Source organism: Cydia strobilella, chromosome 10 (assembly GCF_947568885.1).
Source record: "Cydia strobilella chromosome 10, ilCydStro3.1, whole genome shotgun sequence".
Lineage (NCBI taxonomy): Eukaryota > Metazoa > Arthropoda > Insecta > Lepidoptera > Tortricidae > Cydia > Cydia strobilella.
Window position 1 is genome coordinate 9,821,575 of NC_086050.1, and position 21,973 is coordinate 9,843,547.

At 37.3% G+C, this 21,973-nt stretch overlaps 1 protein-coding gene across 1 annotated transcript in view; it reads right to left on the reverse strand.

Annotated features, from left to right (window-relative positions):
* Positions 1-234: 234 nt before the first annotated feature.
* LOC134744936 (protein couch potato) overlaps positions 235-21,973 on the reverse strand; it is a 216,745-nt gene continuing 195,006 nt past the window's right edge. Inside the window, exons 3-10 of the mRNA XM_063678884.1 lie at positions 11,772-11,849; positions 10,487-10,540; positions 10,347-10,409; positions 9,188-9,332; positions 8,169-8,308; positions 6,349-6,551; positions 4,674-4,878; positions 235-4,180 (exon numbers count right to left, since the gene is read on the reverse strand). Coding sequence (XP_063534954.1) covers positions 4,145-4,180; positions 4,674-4,878; positions 6,349-6,551; positions 8,169-8,308; positions 9,188-9,332; positions 10,347-10,409; positions 10,487-10,540; positions 11,772-11,849 — 924 coding nt within the window. The 3' untranslated portion in view covers positions 235-4,144. The remainder of the gene's footprint in view (positions 4,181-4,673; positions 4,879-6,348; positions 6,552-8,168; positions 8,309-9,187; positions 9,333-10,346; positions 10,410-10,486; positions 10,541-11,771; positions 11,850-21,973) is intronic.

A 21,973-nucleotide genomic window follows, 5' to 3' on the forward strand; every position in this document is an offset into this window, starting at 1 on the left:
ACCTAAGATTTAGTACTATTATGATTACAAGACTTTCAAAGAAAATAACAAAATATGTATTGCTTTTTAAATGTCACAACTAATAAACGTCGTAATTTAGGTACTCAAAGGACAGAATTCTTCTCATAAAAGGTCGTTAAAATGATATTGGCTGGGCTCTCTCGCAGGTTTAGAATTCATAAATAGTATTATATTAGGCTGCCGCCGACGGGTACCGTTGAATAAAAACTTCGATTGAGGATGAGCTCAAATTTATTTGAATTAACAATGACGTCTCCAATGCCACAATACTCCATGAAGTAAGAAAAGAAATCAATGAACATCTATAAAAGTTATAATAATTATAATTAAGCTATATAGTTATCACTATTTTTACAATGTCATTATGTTTTTTTTCTTTAACCACAATAACACCTTACCATTCTGCTCTAAAAGCATTTAAATGATTCAAGTCACACAAATCTAACAATTAATTACTTAGCTATATAGTTTGTATTGTTTATTTTGCTCAATATACAAATAAGTTTTAGTGGCATCCTACTCTTGCCACCATTAAATCAAGGACATTAATACTGAATCTGAAGCAGTGTTAAAATTATTGGTGATTAAGCCATAATTATTAGTTTAAAATAACAATAACATTTAAAATCTATAATAGCGGTTTACCAAAAGTAATGGAAACTTGCGCGCCACTACTCGGGTACTATTCTGTGAGTCACGTCGAAACACAATCTAGTCGACAACATTACTTTAACATACGAAAACAACACTCAGTATTTGATACTCAAAACATCTATTTTGTTGCTTTATTTTATTCTATTCATATGTATCTCTTAGATTATTAGTATTTAACTAAATTTATTAGGGGCACAGAATTGATATGTTTCCGATGCACGGCGTTTGTGTGATACCGCTTCACTTAACCTAAGTTGCAAGGCGCTGCTACCACCCCTACTCTACCCTATCACATGCGGGCCAATGTCACGCTCTCGCCCTCGCGGCTGCCTAATAACGATGATCCGAATACCATCTTTTCGATTTCACAGTAAACGTTTACAAAATAACGTTTTAAGAATAATTTCGTTCTTCTATTTCAAATACCTAGTAAATTCCGCAAGACTAAATAAATATAATTGTATTATATTAAACGTTCGAATTTCGAATTGAAATTTGTAATAGACAAGTATAGAACTGAACTTGCAAGCGTTAATGTTGACAACTGAATCCGGTAAAAATTTGAATTTGGCGTGACATGTAGCCGATTGCAGTATAAGTAATAAATAGTAGACAAGATACAGAATAAACGTCTCTATGAAACCGCTCTTTACTCTAATTACACATTAATATTACACGATGATATGTATCGAGTAGTCCCGCAAAAGGTGACGTAGCCGTGTCCTCAGCCACTGGACGTCTCTTACGCGCTATCTACGGTTGTTGGACGGAATCATGGCGGCGGCGGCGTCTCCTCGCGTCCACGCCACCTCCGCCGCCATCTTGTTTATAACAACTCTACACAAAATGGCAACCGGAGGCGTTGTAGGCAAATCAAAACTATTGAGGTTCATTGGAAACTCGATTTGCCTTGTCGTTTAAGTTAACTTTAATAATCACACCGAAAAGAGACTCGTCCTAGCAGAGTCGCATATCGAAGTCACCAGTGAACCTGAAAAATTAACAACAGAAAAGAAATAAATAACTTTTCGTTGTATTTTTAAGTCTGTTCCCGAGACCGCCGACCGCCGAAGGTATGGGAGATCACTACATTATTTATTATATAATTACTTACGAATTAGCATTAATCGAAATAAATAAGTAAACATTGACTTAGCTTAATCATTAAAACCGACAATGAATTTATTACGAATAAATATATTAAAGAATTCGAGATTTAGTTAAAGAGTGATTATTATTTTCTGTCTGATCTGATAATAAATAGCCACACGATAAGTTTTTTCTATCGTCCAACCGAATTCCTCGTAAGACGCATGTCCTCGACGTTGTAAAACGTTATTGCCAGTACAGAATTGTCTATAAAATACAAATTTGGTACGGTCTGAGGTTAGTATTAAAAATTATGTAAGTATATCCTTTATCTTTGGTCTATACGTCACGACGCTCGGTATATTGTGAAGTTACAGTCACTATAAACAACGTATAAAATTTTTCTAAGTCAAAAATTGACAAGGTTTCTTTTAAATATTGACTAAGAAATTTTCATAAGAATTCACATGCGGAACCTCCGCCCGCCAAGCGCTCGCCCGGCGGGGTCGTGAATCGTCCATTTCCGTCGCGTCAACGTCAAACAAAACAATATTCCAATATCTTATTACAATAGCCTAAGCAGGGTTTTTTTTTTTACTTTTTTATATAATTTTTACATGTTTACATCAGCAGAATATGTCACTAATAGGTACCTAAATAACATTAAGATTTTATTTTTGGTTTATTGCTATCTCGCACTGCCGTGCTCGGAGCGGGCTCCGGTGATACATTACAGTAGGTAACTAGTATTCTGTATGCGATAGTCAACTAGCTAAAAATAAAAAATATATTAATCTTCCATTTGATTAACCCTTACATTTCAGTAAATTTAAAATTCATTACATTGTTTCATTATTATGTATGAATAACTTTCATTAAATAGTAATGTAACTATGTATGTCGATTTTCTATAATAAATACCCTTATCTAAATTTATGGTATCGACCTAACGATTACACAATAAAAGTATAACTACTAAATTTAAAATTAGATTATTACCAAAAAGCTCGTCAAAGCATGCAGATAGAGTAATTGTTTCACTATTCGGCGTCGGCGCACCCGCGCGGCGCCAACTAATATATTATTATAATTATTTAATATGTATAATGATTACATTTAAGTTATTTAACTCTCATAAGGCCAAGGCTAAATTCTCGCAACAATACTGAACCGACGTCGGCCGATCGCACCGCGCCCCGCTTTACTGTTATTTCCCGTTTCCCTTCAGTCCTACTCTCAAACAAGAACATGAAGTGTAAAAATATTAAAACTTCGAAGGATTAGGGAATCGTAGGCAAGGCACATAGAAAGGAATATTTGTGTGTGACAAGTGGAGAACAGACGGGACAGGTGGGAGAGGAGCGGCGCGGGCGTGTCGGTAATGGCGGCGGCGGCGCGGCGCGGCGGCCGTCGCAGCAGCGAGTCGCACTCCACAGCAAGCGGCACCAAGGGGCGTCCCTGTCCAGTCGCGTCCAGTATACTCAATCTTTATAATTATTCCGATAACTCCATTTACAGAAAGATGGGACCGTTAGACCAACACTAGAGTGCCAGCGCTTTAACGAGTGATTGAACAATATAAAAATTACTAAGAAAGTATTAGATAAATATAATTTGAAATAGTTATGAAATTCATTTAAATACGCTAACATTATTGAGGCTAAAACAAAAGCATCGTATTTATTACATACAACTTCATTTTAAATTATTTAACTTGAAATATTATTTAACAAAACGTAATCTTTCTATGAAGGGCACCTTTGGTTTTTAGCTTATTCGAATGAGATTTATCCTAAAATGTTTAATTTCTGTTATTACACTATAATTATAAATCCTCTTAGCTGTTTGCATCGGTCTTATAGAAACGAATGCGCAATAAGTTGTAAATAAATCTTATGTTACACATTTAAAATAAAATATCGACAATAAATAAACAATAAAGTTTACACCAAGAACTAATCATTTAAATTAATAATTATAAACATGTTTTTTTATTATTATTATGAACGGTGAACAATAAAACTGGAATGTTAATATTAATGCAATAAAATAACCCTTTGTGCTAATTTTGGTATAAATTAAGACACCACACCCCTGACGCTGATTCGGAAAACAATAATGTCGTAAGGAGATGAGAGCATTGCCATCTACGAGTAGGCTAACAAAACCTGTGATTTTAACACGGAATGATTGGCTTGTGTGTGTCTGGTTCTGTACAGCCTACGAGAAAGTGTTGTTGGTTAAATCTTGATCCTAGCAGCCGTAGTATTGACATTGGTTGTAGCAGTAGGCTCCATCTCCCGCGGTTCCGATGCGTTGAGGATCAAGATTGCGCGCCCCTCAGTTCGCTGGTTGTCAAGTGCCGAGAGCAACGAATGAGCTAATGCTGTTCGCTCTCTTCTCCGCCTTTGGCTCCCTGGTAAATGACGAAATGGTTATTATTTAAAACAAAAAAGTTTACATAACTCATAGTAAATTAATGATTTAATTACAACTAAGCAAGCCTTTTGTGCGTTGTGCATGGTGATAAATTAGTGACGATTATTGCGTTTGAAACCCATATTATTATATGTTTGTACGTAGATCAAGTTGAACTGTATGCCTAATGGCTAAACATAGTGCCTTCTTTATACAATTGTATGATCTAATAAAACCTATGTTTACAAATAAATATATGATTTATGATTTTATAACTTTAATAGGCCTTTAAATAAATAATTTTACAATTATATGGGATCCAAAACAATAAACACGTCCATAAGGTGCAGTTTCTTCCTGTGTGACCGTCTTACCGTCGCGATCATTAAAAATGATAATAAACGTAAAACGGTTGTACAATGTAATAATAATAAAATAATGTCGAAGTTTCTGCACCCTAGTAATATTGTGAATATAGTGCGCGTGCGTACTTCGTGCGCGAGAATCCAGCCGTTGTGTGCCATCTTGTGCCGCGCGTACTCAAGATGGATGGCCCCCTCAGAGCTGAGAAGCAGCGCTCCTTGCAGCCGCGCGAGCGCGGCGGCCGCGTCCGTGGGACTAGCGAAGTCGACGAAGGCCACCGGGCCGCTGCCGCCGCCGGCCGTCAGCAGCCGCAGCCGCGTGAATCCCGCGCAACTGTCACCCACTATCTTTAGAAGCGCCCGCTCACGCCACCCACCAGATTTGACAAGTGTGTGTTGTTGGTCGTGCCCGGTTATGGCTTCCATAACGTTTTTTTAAAATTAAATCTACTGCTGGTCAATCTTGATCTGGTGTGTTTGAGTGTTATAGCCCGAAGGGTCAAGTACCTACCTTAGGTACATGTATTCATAACAAGGTTTTAAAAAAATACTGCGGGTATGTTAGGCCTTTGCCATCTAGCATACCCGATTTTGTAATTTTCTAATTTTTATAACGGACGGTACTTTCTTAATAAGCAACCGAATCAGATTATGCTTAAACATTCAATATCATTCATAAACTCCATTGATCATCTTTAGCTAGAATGTTTATATTAAATAAACTGGCGGCATAGTGACTTCTGTGAAAGTGAAATCTAGTAAATACATCGGAACAGAAAGTAAATGGCTCTGTGTGGTGTGCTGATAGTTATGACTAGTCGTGATAGTGTGGAGCAATACAAGTGATATTACACTGTCATGCTCGGTGGGTGGGACGAGTGCAGGCATTAGTTCTGACCATAGGCAAAATAATAGTAAGTCGAACAAAGAGGTGCAAAATAATGTAAGCATATTTCTAATTAGCAGTTTAGATGGCTCTGTAGAACCACATCAAATTATGCGGTAAAACTCGATTGTAAAGTACTGTTAAAAGCACGCCAACAATAATTTACCACTTTGTACACTTTATTATTTATTTGTCTATGATTCTCACACAAACGTATTGCAAAATAATATTAGTCGTCACTAAAACGACATACATATCATCGCAATAGTTCGTGTCTGACAATTTACAAACAAAAAAGTAAGACCTAATTATTTTATACGTGGACGACATTGTGATTTCGGTGAAACATGCACTGTGGAAGATTACATAGACATAATTAATTCTGACATATTCATATGATTATTCATCATATTTGGACTAATACTTTAATTTTAACATTAATCGTGTGTGGTCATGCACGTCACATTCACAATAGGTAGCGATTTGGACTGGAAGATTAAGAGGTAATTAAAATACTTTCTATTTATTTTTAGTACTATTGTAGTATGTATAGTGCCATCCACGTATTTTCCTTTAACTATTAAGAAGGAAAATAAGGAGTGTGGCGCATTTTCGTTTGCAATACTGTTTATATATCTCCTTCCATAATACTTCCAATCTAAACTGTATTTTACATAAAGTATAATATTAAGTAATATATTTCATATACGATAGGCGTCGATGGTTGTTCAGCATCTTAACAAGGTAGCAGCAGTTCAGTCTTTACTAAGTCTTTACAATGAGGATATGCAGTGAACGTTTGCAACGAAATGCAAGAACATAATTATATAATTTTAATAATTTAATACGCGCGCACAATGCTGAAGATGCTGTACAAACCAAATCTTGCTCGGTCCTCTCGTATATAATTAAGCTTACCTGCTGAATATCTCCTTTAGTTCATGTTCGGAGACAAACTGTCCGAGATTAGCGACGAACAGCGTGGAGCAGGGAGGCGCGGGATGCGTGGGGTGCGCCGGGTGCGCGGGGTGCGCGGGCGGCTGCGCGTGCGTTGGCACGGCCGCGCCCGGCGAGCCCAGCGCCGGGGCCGGCAGCACGCAGGCACCCAGCGTCAGGGGGGTCTGCCCGTTCAAATACTGACATTTAATTGAAGCTGGCGACCGTTTCAAAGTTCAAGTACATATTTACTTTTCCTATATAGAGGATTATTCTAATCTAAATAACGAGGCGTATTCTGATTCATTCATTTGCAGAGCTCATTAAGACAGACAGAGGCAATAATACTGTCGCAATCTTGCTAGAGTTCGAATAATTTTTTTATCGGCCTACCAATAAAAAAAAATTAACAAGAAAATCTACGTAAGGTTTTTATAAAATTATATAGAAACAGATGCAATTTCTTCTTCGAAATCTACGTCAGTACACACAGCAGCATATGACATTATTTGGTTTGTGACAGTGATAGGAGTAGACAATCATATATTATCATTAATTTCTCAAACTTCTCTGGGAGTAAACAGTTTCGTCTATCATTATAAAGACATTTATGTATACTATTAAATTATGTTGACCGTCTTTTTCTTCTATTACACAACTATCGATATCGATAAAAAAATGTTTCTAACTCTAGCAAGATTGCGACAGTCTTTTGTTTTGCCGCAAAAATTCCGGGCAGTATTCATTTGTCAAAAGTTACATTTCGTCAACCCAATATGTCACTTTTGACACTGAAAGCTCATATCCATAACACGTCCAGATCTAATCCATAACCTGTAATTACAATCAGAATAAGTACGCCTCCAGGTTATGAATTTGATCTAGATTTGTTATAGATATGATCTCTTAGTGACAGATCATATCCATAACAAATCTAGATCAAATTTATAACCTGTTATTACATTCAGAATAAACCTCCTAGTGACACTAGTAGTCACAATTCAAAGCTGCGTGCTATATCCGCTATTGCAAGAACTACGGATAAGAGTTAATACTTATATATAATAATACTTGTAACTAGTATTATTGTTATTACCTACTGATTAGTAACTTCTTTAAATTTAAGTATAGTGTCTTATTGGCATTTCGCACAAATCATGTCACTGATATTTCGTGTCTGGATTGGTTACCTACGTGACAGGCCACGCCTAGTGTAGGAACCGGTACAACCGTCATTGTAAATGCATAAATGTACATAAATTGTCCCTTAGTTTTAAGACCAGTTAATTTTGTTTCTGCCTAATTCTTTGTGTACAATAAATGATTTTTACTTTACTTACTTTACTTTACTTTATTAAATAGGCACCTTTGAAATATTGTGTAAATCTGCGTGAAACACTATTTATAATTTTAAGCATAATATACAGTCAAGACTGAAAAGACTCCCGCATCAGTGAACGCGATATCTCAACATAACGCTACAAAGTATGAGCTACGCGCTACGGCGTAGCGCTACAACAAGGACCGCGTAGTGAGTAAAATCCTAAAATCTCACAGATATCTATCTGTGGAAACTTGTAATTGGCTCACTGTTTCTATGTCATTAACTAACTTGTTACTCTAGCTGTAAGTTTTCCTAACCAATAAAATACAATAATAAATAAAATAAATTAATATTTAGAAAATCTACAAATCATGACGAACATTGTTGTTAATAAAATGCATAGAATTTTTGACAGACAAGACCGAGAGGTCATGAAAAAGATACTCACGTGGTGTGGCCTATCGGCGGCAGCTAGTCAGAGGTAGGAGCGTACAGGCGCCATCTGCGGGTGGATGGCCGGGTGCACGAGCCCGTGCGAGAGCGTCGGCAGCTCGCCGCCGTACGCCAGTGGGTGGTGCCACAGCTCCCCGCCGCCGGGGAAGAACGGACTCGCTAAGTCTGCGCAATCGTACCACGTCACTATCCAATACAAAAACAACTCGGTAAAAAAAACAATTAGCTCGAGCTGTCTCACTAACTATGCATGGAAAATAATTATTTACAGTGTGCTCGCTCGGCCTTTGTTCTCCAAATACTAGAATCCGAAGCACCAGATTCACGACATGCATAATACAAAATTTAAAAAAATCGCATATCAACCTTTTAAACATTTATGTAAATGTAATATTAACAGTTCTAGGGTCAGCTAAGATGACAATCGTCAAACGATGACGAGACTTTTCGTCGAATCTGTCATCGCGATGTCAGGTTACTTTTTGGCGTTTTTACGATAAACGATTATCATCTAGGCAACAGCCCCTGATCAAAAATATTGCCATTCGGATTAATAGTATCAAGATAACTAAGGTTCCACATGTTTTCACGGCTTGCACAGTTGAATGTTGTTACATAAAGTATCGTGAAAACATGTGGTAGTGTTAAGAAACCGACAGATCAATTGTTTGAAAGAGTTTCGCGGAGCTAGGCCTTGCGTGGTACGTGTAAGCGATCACAGATACTTGCCCATGGCGTTTGCTCGACACCCCAGAATGAGTAGGTAATTTCTTATCTGAATTACTAATTTTAAAGTGAAAGAATAACACTGTGAATTGTAAACTATTATATTTATAGGTGCTGGCGGTTCACTTGTAAAGGGATATTTTAGTCACAATTACGGATAATTGAAAATTTTGCTTCTGTCATTGATAGTGTATTTAGAAAATGGCTATATCACGGAATCGCGAAACATGATAAGAGTGGGCGGTGAACGAATGAGGTCTGACGGGGTGTGGGGCGGTCGAGCAGCGCTGGGCGGTGTGTGCGTACTGCGGTACTTACGTCCAGTGAGTGGGTGCATCAATGCAGGGTGTGCAGCTGGCGCGGCGGTGGCAACTGCCGGCTTCGGCTTGCTGACCTTCGTGTTGCTTTTAGCGAACTCCAGCCGAATCGTTTGCGGCATGTCGGGGTCGAATCGGACGCCCTGCTGTGAACAGCCGCGAGCGGCGCGGCGCTCCGATATAATGAAGATGGAAGGCTCGGTTGCCGCGTGCTCCCTAACTGTGTGCCCTCGGCGGCGAGGACACGCATCACGGTATATCGGGAAGAGGATATTGCATTTGGATGAGGACAGCCCATTGTGTCTAATATAATCTAATTGCAATATCCCCCAGCTTACTTTTATTATAATGTCTATGAATCAAATGGACATACATATAAACCCATTTTATGAATGCAATTTAGTAGGACGGGTCATTGGACATGTCTAGAGATTCGCGCCTGCTGCCAGAGTGACGGAACACAGTGCTCGGGACGTGACATCAAAACCTGTCAAACCGTGACATGCATTTGCGTATTTACACGTTAAATATTGGTCACACGGCGCCGAGCGCGGCCCACTGATGGCCCGATGTGGTCTATTCGATATGTGCATGGGTTTAGCATAACTTACGATGCGGTTACTCGAGTTAGGAAAATGTTATTCCAAGTCTACAATGAGATATTAACTATAGTGCTCGTTGGCTGTGTTGAGGCATGTGATGAAAGAGGTTTCGTAACACCGTGCGTCTTACAATTTGTTTAGTATATACAACAGCAATTAGGTTTCTTAAATCTCATATCTCAGTCTTTTCCAGAGATAAGTTTGTCGTTAGAACATCTTATTGTGTTTGAAAGCCATTCATACTTGTTATAAGGCATTGTGTGTGTGGTTCTCTTCTAAGTGTTACTGTGTTTTCTCCTACATTGTCAGCTAGTAGGTATTTAAACATTCTTAGCTCCCGATTGTTGAGTAAAAATTTCCATTTACTTGTTGCCTATGGTATAAAATAGCTATTGAGAAACTCAATAAGCAACTTCTAAAGTTTCTGATCGGTATTGAAAAATTGTTTAAACTCGTATGGAGTACGAGAAACTTTAGAAATAACTCGGTTTATCTTTAAATATTAAATGTTGGGTACATCAAGTACGACATGGTGTTGGGTCATGTGACGATACTAACCTGAAGATCCTGTTTAGCTGCCTCCGCGCCAGCCCGAGTGTGAAACGTGACGAATCCGACCGGCTGCAACATACATACGCCGTAATTATAATATTCTATAGAATTAACACTAATTTATTAATAAATATATTTCTACCCACCGATGCTGTTTTTCCATTCTTGCTTGTCACTTTTAATAGAGAACCTTCATAACCCTGCAAAAAAGAAATAAGGAATTAGTTTATAATATACCATTATAAACATTCCTACGCGCCGTGGCTCAGGCCACGTTAGTCGTGCATGGATCCATTAGCCGTTACATTACCAAATTACTTTAATGCTTTTACCAATACGTCATAGTTCCATCCTATTCAACAAAAACCCCTAAAGTGCTGAAAAATAGTAGGTTTCGGTACCTGGTACGGGTCGAACACGCGATGCACAGAAACTACGAGCCTTGGTTTAAGTTAAGGCACCTTTATGTCTGCGGTGCCATCGGTGCCAGTCGAGAATCGAGTGTAATCCCTCTTATCGGTACACTGAATCGATTCAATCCGAATATTAGGAATCGGAGCATGACATTTGATATTTACGACGCAGTAATCTGAGTCGAGATCTGTCGCGTTGCGTGACGGTAACCCATGTTGCTTTCTGCTTTATTTTCTCTAACAGTAAATATTTGGACGTCGTCTGAAGTTTCTCGTATCATCGATTCCTTATGAAAGAGGTTTGCGTGCACTGTGCACGTTTGATGTTCGTACTAGTACCTATTGCAATTTAAATGCTTTTCGTAAAATTACTTTGTGTTGAAATAGAAAATAAAGAAGTACATCTGTACACGATATGCTTTGAATCTTCACATTGGCAGATTGGTTAGTATACCTATCCATAAACTTGTACAGGTGTAACTCCGTCATTCGTTGACGGAGAAAAGGGTGCATGCCCTAGCGTCCTTTGTGTCTAAAGTTTCGAAAGTCATTGTACATCTATTAACCTCAATGATGTCCTGCCCTCTCTTCACACTTAGAGCATACATAGTGAGTAACAAGAACCTTTTGTTTACAGAAATTACCGCGCGTAGAAGTTACGCAACTTTAGAAAATTAGCTTTGAAAACGTATTTTGCTTTAATAACTTTTACATAAAGTATTAAAAAAAAAAAAAAAAAAAAAAAAAAAAAAAAAAAAAAAAAAAAAAAAAAAAAAAACGGTTTATAGGACTTATTAAAGGTGTTCTATTAACTTAGGAAGACTGAAGACCACTGATTCCGATATTTTTGAGGAATTATTATTATAGTACCTATAAACTGAATTATGACAAGTATAGTTGCTAGAATCTTTAGGTATTTCAGTATGAGTTACCTATCAAACGTTATAATTATAACGTATTTGTAAGTATTAGCATCGCGTAGTGTACGTAGTGAAGGCCACAGATATGAACCACTCACCTCATATGCTCGAAATAGTAAATAAAGCTCGCGTGGTTTTGCATCCATGGGTAACCCGCTGACAAATAGCGTCCGCACCTGTAACAAATAATAAAACCTTATTTATTTTCAAATGTTTTGTTTACAATATGCACGAAGAGAGATTGGATTGCATTTCTATTTAATGAGTTTTATACGGCCGACAATTTTTGGACTCGTCAATTTCTAAGCTAAAATAACTTTGCCCTTTAAAACTTCGCTATATTTGATGTCATTTCCAAGTAGGCATTTTCCCACCTCAAACAAAAAGAAACGAGTATTACTCACGGCAAACACAAAAGAAGCGTAGAAATGTTTCTATTCAACCGCTCCTTCTCGATTCTTTCATCGCCTTTGTAAACGGTGCAACGCATTAATTCGGCGGGTCCATTTAATGAAATAAAACAGAGGTCGTAATGGCGGCGCGATTTGGCGCGCGCGGGAAATGGAGATTAATTGCTGGCAACACTGGCCGCCGCTCGCGCCGGCGCCATCTTGTTGCGCACTTTATTTATGCATCTAACTTTCTAATACACAAATGGTAGCGAAAGAAACGGAACACTTTAAACCCTCGTTTTACGCAGTACCTAAAGGGGCCCACTGACTATCAGTCCGCCGGACGATATCGGCCTGTCAGTTGTTCGGAACTATGAAATTTTTGTTCTAACTGTCAGGCCGATATCGTCTGGCGGACTGATAGTCAGTGGTCCTCTTAAAAGCCAGATATCACAACCACCATTAAAACAGCCATTCCTTTGTATACTTTAGATAAGAATAAAAAATTACATCAATATTGTAAGTTAAATCAAATCGCAAAATGGTTTTTTTTACATATTTTAATAGCAATTCATAAACTCTCTACACGGCCACCGAGCAAAACATAAACGTTATTTGAAGTTCATCCTTGAGCGTGAAATCTTCTGGTCTGAGCAGTAGCGGTTCTCGCAATATATATTTTTATCGTATCCGACCCTCGACCAGTAGCAGAATGTCAGACCTTAATGTCGGCTATTTTCCGGTCGACTGCATGGGAATGCTCCGGTTTGCCGATACGCGATATTTTTACGCGAATCTTTAATACAAAGTTACCATTATACTCGTATGATTGTAGATACTCAGCGTAAAGAAACTTGATACCCACTTTGATATCACATTCAGTCGGGCTTAGTTTGGAGTTAAAATATTTCGATAAACTCCTTTTACGTTCGTCATTTTCCAAGCGAATGCGCCCTATTCCCGATGGAAAATATTTCACTTTGACAACGAATAAGCATAACCGGTTTAGCAAGGGGCTCGGCCAGAATTTGGACAAATATTGAAATACCTAGCCTAGCCTAGCCTAGGGTGAAAGATTGCACTTTATATAAAAGATAAGTAGTCCTGTGAAAGGTTAATATGGATGGCCCGTTCTTGCTCTAGGGAATGTTGATACGCCGCGCCATTTAATCACTTAGAAGGGTTCATAAAAGAGTTTTATTGCTATTTGAATTAAGGAATATTTATCCTAGGACACAATTTTATCGCACCGTCGCCTCTCATAAAAGCGTTCATCGCCTAAGTCTCACGGCGGACGACCTGATTCATGTCAGACCATACTACGCGAGTGAAATATCTATCACATAAGGACGTCAAATACTCGCTCAGGCAACATATTTTACCCAGCGGCTGGGGCGTCCGGTCAGTTTGAAAATGCCCCTCTGTGTCGACCATTTTACACTCGGTTGCCTCGGAATCCCTCCGCTCCACTATTGAGTTATGTTTCATACTTGTGTGTGGTAAAAACAGGGAAAAAAACATCGAAAACGTTGTTGGTTGTGATATTGAAAGATGTTAAATCTCTTACCTATAAATACTATATAATATTTGATCGTTTCGTGTTTAAATTGAAATAAAACCTAACTTCGTGTTAATTTTCGTTGTCTATTTGCGAATGTATTTCGTCATAGAATATACATACGCATGTAGTACGACATGTGAGTTTTACGGCCTTATTTTGTTAAGCAAAGCATAAACGTGGTCTTTGACGGAACACCGGTCTCAGATAACATTTACGGGTGACAGTAATATGGCAGATAGGCAGATTGTATTGTGAACCACGGTGCGATAGTTTAGTCTGCTTTTATCTCCGATATAATACCCGCGCAATATCAGTGTTGTCCACCGGTCTGGCCTAATGGGTAGTGACCCTGCCTGTGAAGCCGATGGTCCTGGGTTCGAATCCCGGTAAGGGCATTTATTTATGTGATGGACACAAATATTTGTTCCTGAGTCACAGGTGTTTTCTTTGTACATAAGTATGTATTTATCTATATATCGTCACCTAGTACCCATAGCACAAGCTTTGCTTAGTTTGGGGCTAGGTTGATCTGTGTAAGACGTCCCCTTATATTATTATATTATTTGTTGTTTGTATATTTCAAGAAGTTATTGATGGATGAATTCAGGATTTAAAATTCAGATTAAACTATATTGAGTTTATTCTTAGGTACTTAAATGATCGATATAACAGAAAACATGTAGGTATACCTAGGAAATTACAGTTCAATTTGCAGCACTTAACTGCCTCTGTGTCAATTAACAAGCACTCACAGCAGCAAAAGTTGTTATGACTATGTTGCAACAAATATCGCGCCAAAAATGCATATTTTTATTTTCAGTGTCCAGCATATTGGCTGCTGAAAAAACAAAAACAAAAGTGAGATGAGCCGGGCGCAATCGGGTGACAATTGCATACAGCCGTATGCGAATCAGCTTTCGAAATCACGCCGAGTAATGGGAGCAGTACAAACCGATGCTTCGGCAGTTGCAGTGAAATAAAACTATTTGAGCACAAAGGGAAATACGAAGAAGGTCCCTTATGAAGCAATAAATTGACTATGTTACGTGAAATCTGAAATAAATTTACTAGTCTACTTATAATAATCAAATATGACATTTACAAAACTAACAGAAACCTTCTAAAAAGGTAGTAGGTAGAAACACTACACATTTTTTTGGCTAATGTGACTTATACCATATCCATATGGTTAGTTGTATTACATACATTACATGCCTTAATAAGATTGCTTGAAGGTTGATAAAAGTCCACCTCCAGATAATTATTCTGTTTAGCTTGTCGCATGCATATTATCTAGGTATACATATATGGTTGTCTAACATGTTTAGGACAACAGACGATATACAGTTTCTGGGAGCAACAGGTAAGCTAGCCTGGTACTAAACAAAGACGGGCATTGTTAGATGCTGGCGCATGAATGTAAATTTAATGAGCGAATGTTCAGGCGCAATGAGCTCTATTATCTAACTAAGCTAATAGGCAATATAAGGTAGATGTATATTTAAAACAAGAGTTAGATGTTGTATGTATTATCCCTTAAGTATGCCTAATAATTACCTATATAGAATAGAATAGAATAGAATAGAATAGAAATAATTTATTCGTTAGCACACACAAAGCTATACAGGTGCTATACAGGTACTTATGTAGCGCCACTAGAATTTAATGTAATAATTTGTAAATTTTGTAAAGCGACCATGAATTGTAATATGCCATACGACTAAATAAATAAATGTAATAAAGGCAGATGTTGACTTGATTTTTTGACAATTTATGATACCGCAAATTGGATACGTTGCACATCAACATTTTAAGATTTTTATGTATTATTTTTGCGAAACTTGGTAGTTATTTGTCGATATCACCGCCTTTAAAAAAAATAGCTGATGACAATGGCGTCATATTCTGCTTTTTACGATCCTTTACGTACGAGTAAATATCGTAGTATTCGTTTCTACTTGTTACCATACAGTTATTAACATAATAATGTATTTTTGTACCGGCAAGCTAATATTAAAAATAAAATAGTGATAAAGGTGTGTTCACACTGTTCGTACGATCGATCGCACAGCTCGCATCCGAAGCGAGCGGAGCGGAAACCCCGGGGCGGCGCACGGGAATTTATCATGCGCCCAGTATTTACGTACCCCAGCAAGGTTTAATATGTACCATCGGCCCGTGAAAATGTTTAGCACACTTCGATATGAGAGAGCTTTCAAATACGTTAAAAGCGAAATCTTTTCTCGTGTTTTTTTATCGTTGTTTCAATGGAATGTCCTCATTAGTTAACATAAGTACATACATGATCGTTATCTTATTGGCAATAATAGATCAGCTATGAGTGTATTCTCAATCATCAGCAAACGCATAATAGTAAGTACCTACTAAATACCACACTGGACATATTTTGTTGTTTTCCACCTCCCCTTAGTACCTACGATGCTACAATATAGACAAAGGTATTTTAACGTCTAAATGTGCCATTTTTTCAACCTGTTTAATTTTGCATATATTTTAGTTGGCATTTTTTTAAACCACTAACATTTATTGAGCTATACGAGTAGTTATCTATTGTTTACCATGATTAAGCAAAGATGGACAAGGATTTACCACAATTATGAATAAACAGTGAATATTCCCGATAAAAAAAGCTTGAAACCCCCAAAACTTCTATGCATTTAACATTTTGAAAGACCTCCATCTACACTAGCGCCCCTAGCGGCAAAATTAAACGCGGTAGCCCTCATTATTTACACAGCGTCACTTAAAAACGATTTGAAAATGAAATGTCACTCCCCAACAGAGAAGGTTAATCGAATTGGGTTCGTCACTAGTCTATAGGCGGGCACAACGTGTTATTTCCATTTGTAAAAAGGGCAATAATGGAAATGGACAACTTTGGAAATAATGTTACTTTTAATGTTTTGTAACAAGCAACGATTGAGGTTAGTACACTTATTTAAAAAAAAGGAAAAGTTTCTCAATCTTATTGTATTTTGATACGCGATATTTTGGTACCGTTTTTCCTTGAACGATTTATACATAGGTACATATTTAATCGGTTCCCTATAATCCCGATAAATCTGAAAATTTGGATTTAATAGAGAACTTGATATATGCAGAATAATAAAATGTAATAAAGCTATTTTTATGATCAAAAATACACCGTAATATATAATTCTTACTGCCAATTCTTGTAGATTTTTGCCGTATTGTAGCGTACCAGCACCAGCCCATTCGAATTACAAGTTACTATAAATATAACAGGTTAACATGATTAGAAATATACTAATATAGCTACACGTTTCCGCAAATAAAACACAAATAGATTTCCGCTTCCCTGTAGAAATCACATTTTACCCGGTTGTGATACGCAGGCATCGAGAGGTTTGTTATTAGGTTTCTATTTTTGCCCTTGATTGAAACGCTGATTTGCTTGAATAGGAAATCGGCGGGAACCAACTTCCACCTGGCCAATTCAGCGACATCTGTGATAATCCATTAGCAGTACCTACACTGAATCGTATAAATATAATAAGGTTTGAGGGTAACGCACGAATGGTTTTTTATTTTTTTCAGTCAAGATCAAATACCGAAGTGGCCAAATATATAACCTTAAAAACACACCTTAGAAATGAACATGTGTTAGGATATATTTGGCCACGTTCGCCATCACTATCTGTTTGATGCTGCCTACTACCTACCTTACTAATCAATGAAATTTTAATCAATGTTTCATAACTCGGTTGACATGAGTAGATGTTATTAATGTAAAAAAAAAAAAAAAATGTCAGCTAAGAGATCAATTAGGTTATACCTATTCAGAAACTTTATTTTAATAGCTAAGATAAATGTATGAACAAAACCTTTATTATTTGTATAAGTAGTATCCAAATTGTTACGGTCCATCGCACCCTAAGTAAAATAAAGCATTCATTGTTTAAGAAACGGAAAGATTGAACCTTTGTAAGCCTCCAATACAGCGGTGAGCGAAGACCCAACGATAGAGATGTTTTCTAATTTTTCGCTCGACTCGCACCGACCGAAGATTGTCAGTTAAGGGAATAGAAAACGAAAACGCAAATAGGCTGGAAACTTGAAGAGGGTTCTTTATGTATGCAACAATAGTAAATCACATTAAGTAGGTAAGATTAATGTAAAGAGGCAATAGTAAACACAAAAATTACCTAAAAACTTATATACATATATAAATGTATTTAGAAAAAACTAATCAATTTTAATTATAAGTTGTACTCTTACGTTAATAACAGCGCATTATGAATACATATTACGAAACCAAACCAAACCAAAGCTAAATACCCACAACAAACTAAAAGAAATCAAGACAATAGCGTCAGCAAAAGTCATTTCAAAACAAATCCAAAGTTAAAGAAAACAATATGAAATAACGGAACAGAAAGCATAGAAAGAGTTCCAGCCGGCAATATTGTCGACCACCTGCTCCAGCGAGATAGGGATCATAATGTTAATTTAATTAAAGGTCTAATCTAAATTGCAGACGACCCGACACCCCGGCCGCTATTAAAAGGATATTTCGTTCGCCATGAAGTTAGAGAAAGTTGGCGACTATAAATACATCTTGGGAAACAAGCAGCGGGGCGGGCGTTAAGTGCAAAAAATGTAACTTTTACACGTTAAATGGTGGAATGCTCTTTAAAATATTGTTGATTTTAAACGACATGCAAAATAGTCCGTATTAGCAAGGTCGGTTCTCCATACAAACGTAGTTACGCTCTCATTTTAAAACGATTAGCTAGATTGCTCTGAAACTTTGTACTTATAATAGGATAAGGTACTTATTTACATCTATGCCTGTAATTAGTTTATGTACCTTCAGATACCATAGGTAGTTAAATTAAATAGAGCGAATTTAAGTTTTTCACACAAAACTTGTTTTTGCTCTATTTCGTTTATTTTATAAGCTGGAACTATATAAACTCAAAACAAGCATAGATACCTCATGACATTGTATGTGCAAAGTTTCATTACAATCCAACAAGTAAGTAGTTTTAAAATGAGAATGAAACTCCGTTTGTATGGGAAGGTGAAGGTTCGGCCGTGCATATCACGAACTACTACCAGGTTTAATCTCACAAAATATTTTATTAATAATACCTCTTATAGTAGAGAAATTATACTAATAATTATCTTCTTGAATTTCAAAATGAGATCTCAAATAGAGGTACATGTAACTAAGGACGTACCTAATTAAATTAAGACGGGGAAAATAAATTAAGGCTCCGTTTTTTCTTTAAATGAATAATCTAATCAATGGCCTGTTTTTATACGGGATAATTATTCAATATATTAGTTCTGGGACAAGCAAATCTTATTGCCATGAAATTTAATTCAGAATAATATATATAGACGTATATTGTTATTATTATTGTTGACGTATATATTTATAATTTTAAGTTTTAGTGTTCTATACATACCCCGCACCAACTATGATTCTCTGTTTGGCTTAAAGGTTGACTGGTAGAGAATGCCTTGTGGCATTAAGTCCGCCTTTTGTCACTGTATATGTTTTAGTGTGCAATCAAGTTTAATTAAATTAAATTAAAATATTTATGATAGAATTGATAGATTATATTCGAAACCGAACGTAATCTCAGTTTTGTTCCTAAACATTGTTCGCCTTTATATTTCCCATTATATTTTTTCTATTTCCTATTATATAAGTATTTTAGAGGCTTCTTGCTCAAATAGCCAATTTAATTCGAACATTGTAAAATAAAAATAAAACTTTTTTGAAGGAATTTATCGGAAATTTCTAAAAGGGGTTCGAATTTCGCCATAAGGAAAAAAGTTTCGTCATGATAAATGTTGCTCGCGCTCTCGGGCCATCGCGCGTCGACAGACGGAAAACAATCTTATATCTTATAGCCAATTCTTCGCAATTATCGTTTCGGTCGCCTGTTATAGAAGAACTTTTAGAAAAAACTAACTTAGGTGTTTGCATCGGCTGTCTTACTTTCTTGTTCAGTTTTATTATATTTCAGACTTTACACGTCGATCAGTAGGGTAAAATTCGGATAGACGCCTCATCGTGAAATTGGTAAGACGGATTGATTATCTATGAAATAATCTTAATAGGAAAAAACAGACTTCTTAAAACAGTTATTGGCTGGTATTTAACTGATCACCAGATATAGTATAATTAATCAACTTTGTCACCTTTTTCTAGTAGCATTTCGTTTTTGTAAGGGTGGGCAGTTCTAACCTAACCTAACTGACTTTTCTAGTAGCATTTCGCTTCTGTATAAGGGTCGCAGTTCTAACTTAACTCACTTTTCTGATAGCAGTTCGGTTCTGTGAGGATCGCAGTACCCCACACTAACGGCGCGTGCGGTGCGCGGTGTACGGGGGGTTGAGCGGCAGGGCCTAGTAAGAATATGGTAACATTTACATGGTATGGTTAGATTTTATGGTAACCATAGTGGTTTATTTAGTTTAGGTATAATAGTGGTTTTCCGGATCAGGGTCCGGTTCCAAGTCCGAGTCTGAGTCCGGGTCCGAGTCCGAGTCCGGCTCCGGGTCCGGGTACAGGACCAGGTCCAGGTCCAGTTCGAGCGTCCAGGTCCTAGTCTAGGTCCAAGTCCAGGTCCAGATAAGAGCCCGGATCCATGTCCAGGTCTGGGTCCAGGTTCCGCTCCGGATCCGAGTCCTGTTCCGGGTCCGGGTCCGAAGCGGCTCCGAGTCTGGGTCCGGGTCCGATTCCGGGTCCCGATTCGAGTCGAAATCGAAATCGCTAAACGTGTACTATGAGTAGTTGAAGAGTTCCGTTCTGATCATGGTTAGCAGTTCTATTTCATCAAATCATCATCATCTTCCTCGCGTTGTCCCGATTTTGCCACGGCTCCATGGGAGCCTGGGGTCCGCTTGGCAACTAATCCCAAGAATTGGCGTAGGCACTAGTTTTTACGAAAGCGACTGCCATCTGACCGTCCAACCCAGAGCGGAAACTAGGCCTTGTCGGGATTAGTCCGGTTTCCTCACGATGTTTTCCTTCACCGAAAAGCGACTGGTAAATATCAAATGATATTTCGTACATAAGTTCCGAAAAACTCATTGGTACGAGCCGGGGTTTGAACCCGCGACCTCCGGATTGCAAGTCGCACGCTCTTAGCGCTAGGCCACCAGCGCTCTGTTCTGTTCAGTTATATTTCATGAAATGCGACAATTTTTAATGTAAATGCTTGACTTTCTGATGAAAATACAAAAATCTATAAGATAAATAAATAATAAATAAATATTATAGCACATTCTTACACAGATTGACTAATTCCCATGGTAAGCCTAAGGAGGCTTGTATTATGGGTACTCAGGCAACGATATATATATATAATATATAAATACTTAAATACATAGAAAACACCCATGACTCAGGAACAAATATCTGTGCTCATCACACAAATAAATGCCCTTACCGGGATTCGAACCCAGGACCATCGGCTTCATCGGAGTCACTACCCACTAGGCCAAAACGGTCGTCAAGATATATAAGATTTTAGGAGTTCCCTCGATTCCTCATGGATCCCATCTTCAGAACTCGAGTTTGACAAAAATATATGTTAACCCGTTAAAAACCTAACTTGCTTAACAAACATAACGAAGAGGGCAAATCACCAAACGTCAACTATGTGTTGCTGAAGAGTTCCATTCTGATCATCATCAGCAGTTCCACTTCATCAAATGTTACTTTTTTAAATGTAAATGTTTAATTTGTTGATGAAAATACTAAAATCACTATATGTATGCCTTTAACATTTGAGGAGTTCCCTCAATTCCTCATGGATTGACAAAAACAGGACCAATCTGTATGCAATCAAAATAAGAATTTTCAAAATCGGTCCAGAAATGACGGAGATATGGAGTAACAAACATAAAAAAGAAACCAGCCAAGTGCGAGTCGGACTCGCGCACGAAGGGTTTCGTACCATTACGCAAAAAACGCACTTAAATATTTATTTTATTCTGTTTTTAGTATTTGTTGATATGGCGGCAACAGAAATACGTCATCTGTGAAAATTTCAACTGTTGACTTCTAGGTTGATAAAATAATTAATATATATATAGGTCTGAGGGGTATACCTATTTAATAAGTAGACTTTTGAAGATCATTATGGATGTTTTGAAGATCAGTATTTGTGTTATAATACCTATATTATTATAATAATACCTATATGAATTGTCATTGTTAGTCCGGTGTGGTGTGTGACCACTTCTTCAAGGAGTTTATCATTTGGAAATTAGTTTATGTTTTGGAAATCAAGTGTTTAATGTTGTTACTTATATCTGGTTATATTTACTCTGATACTTATAA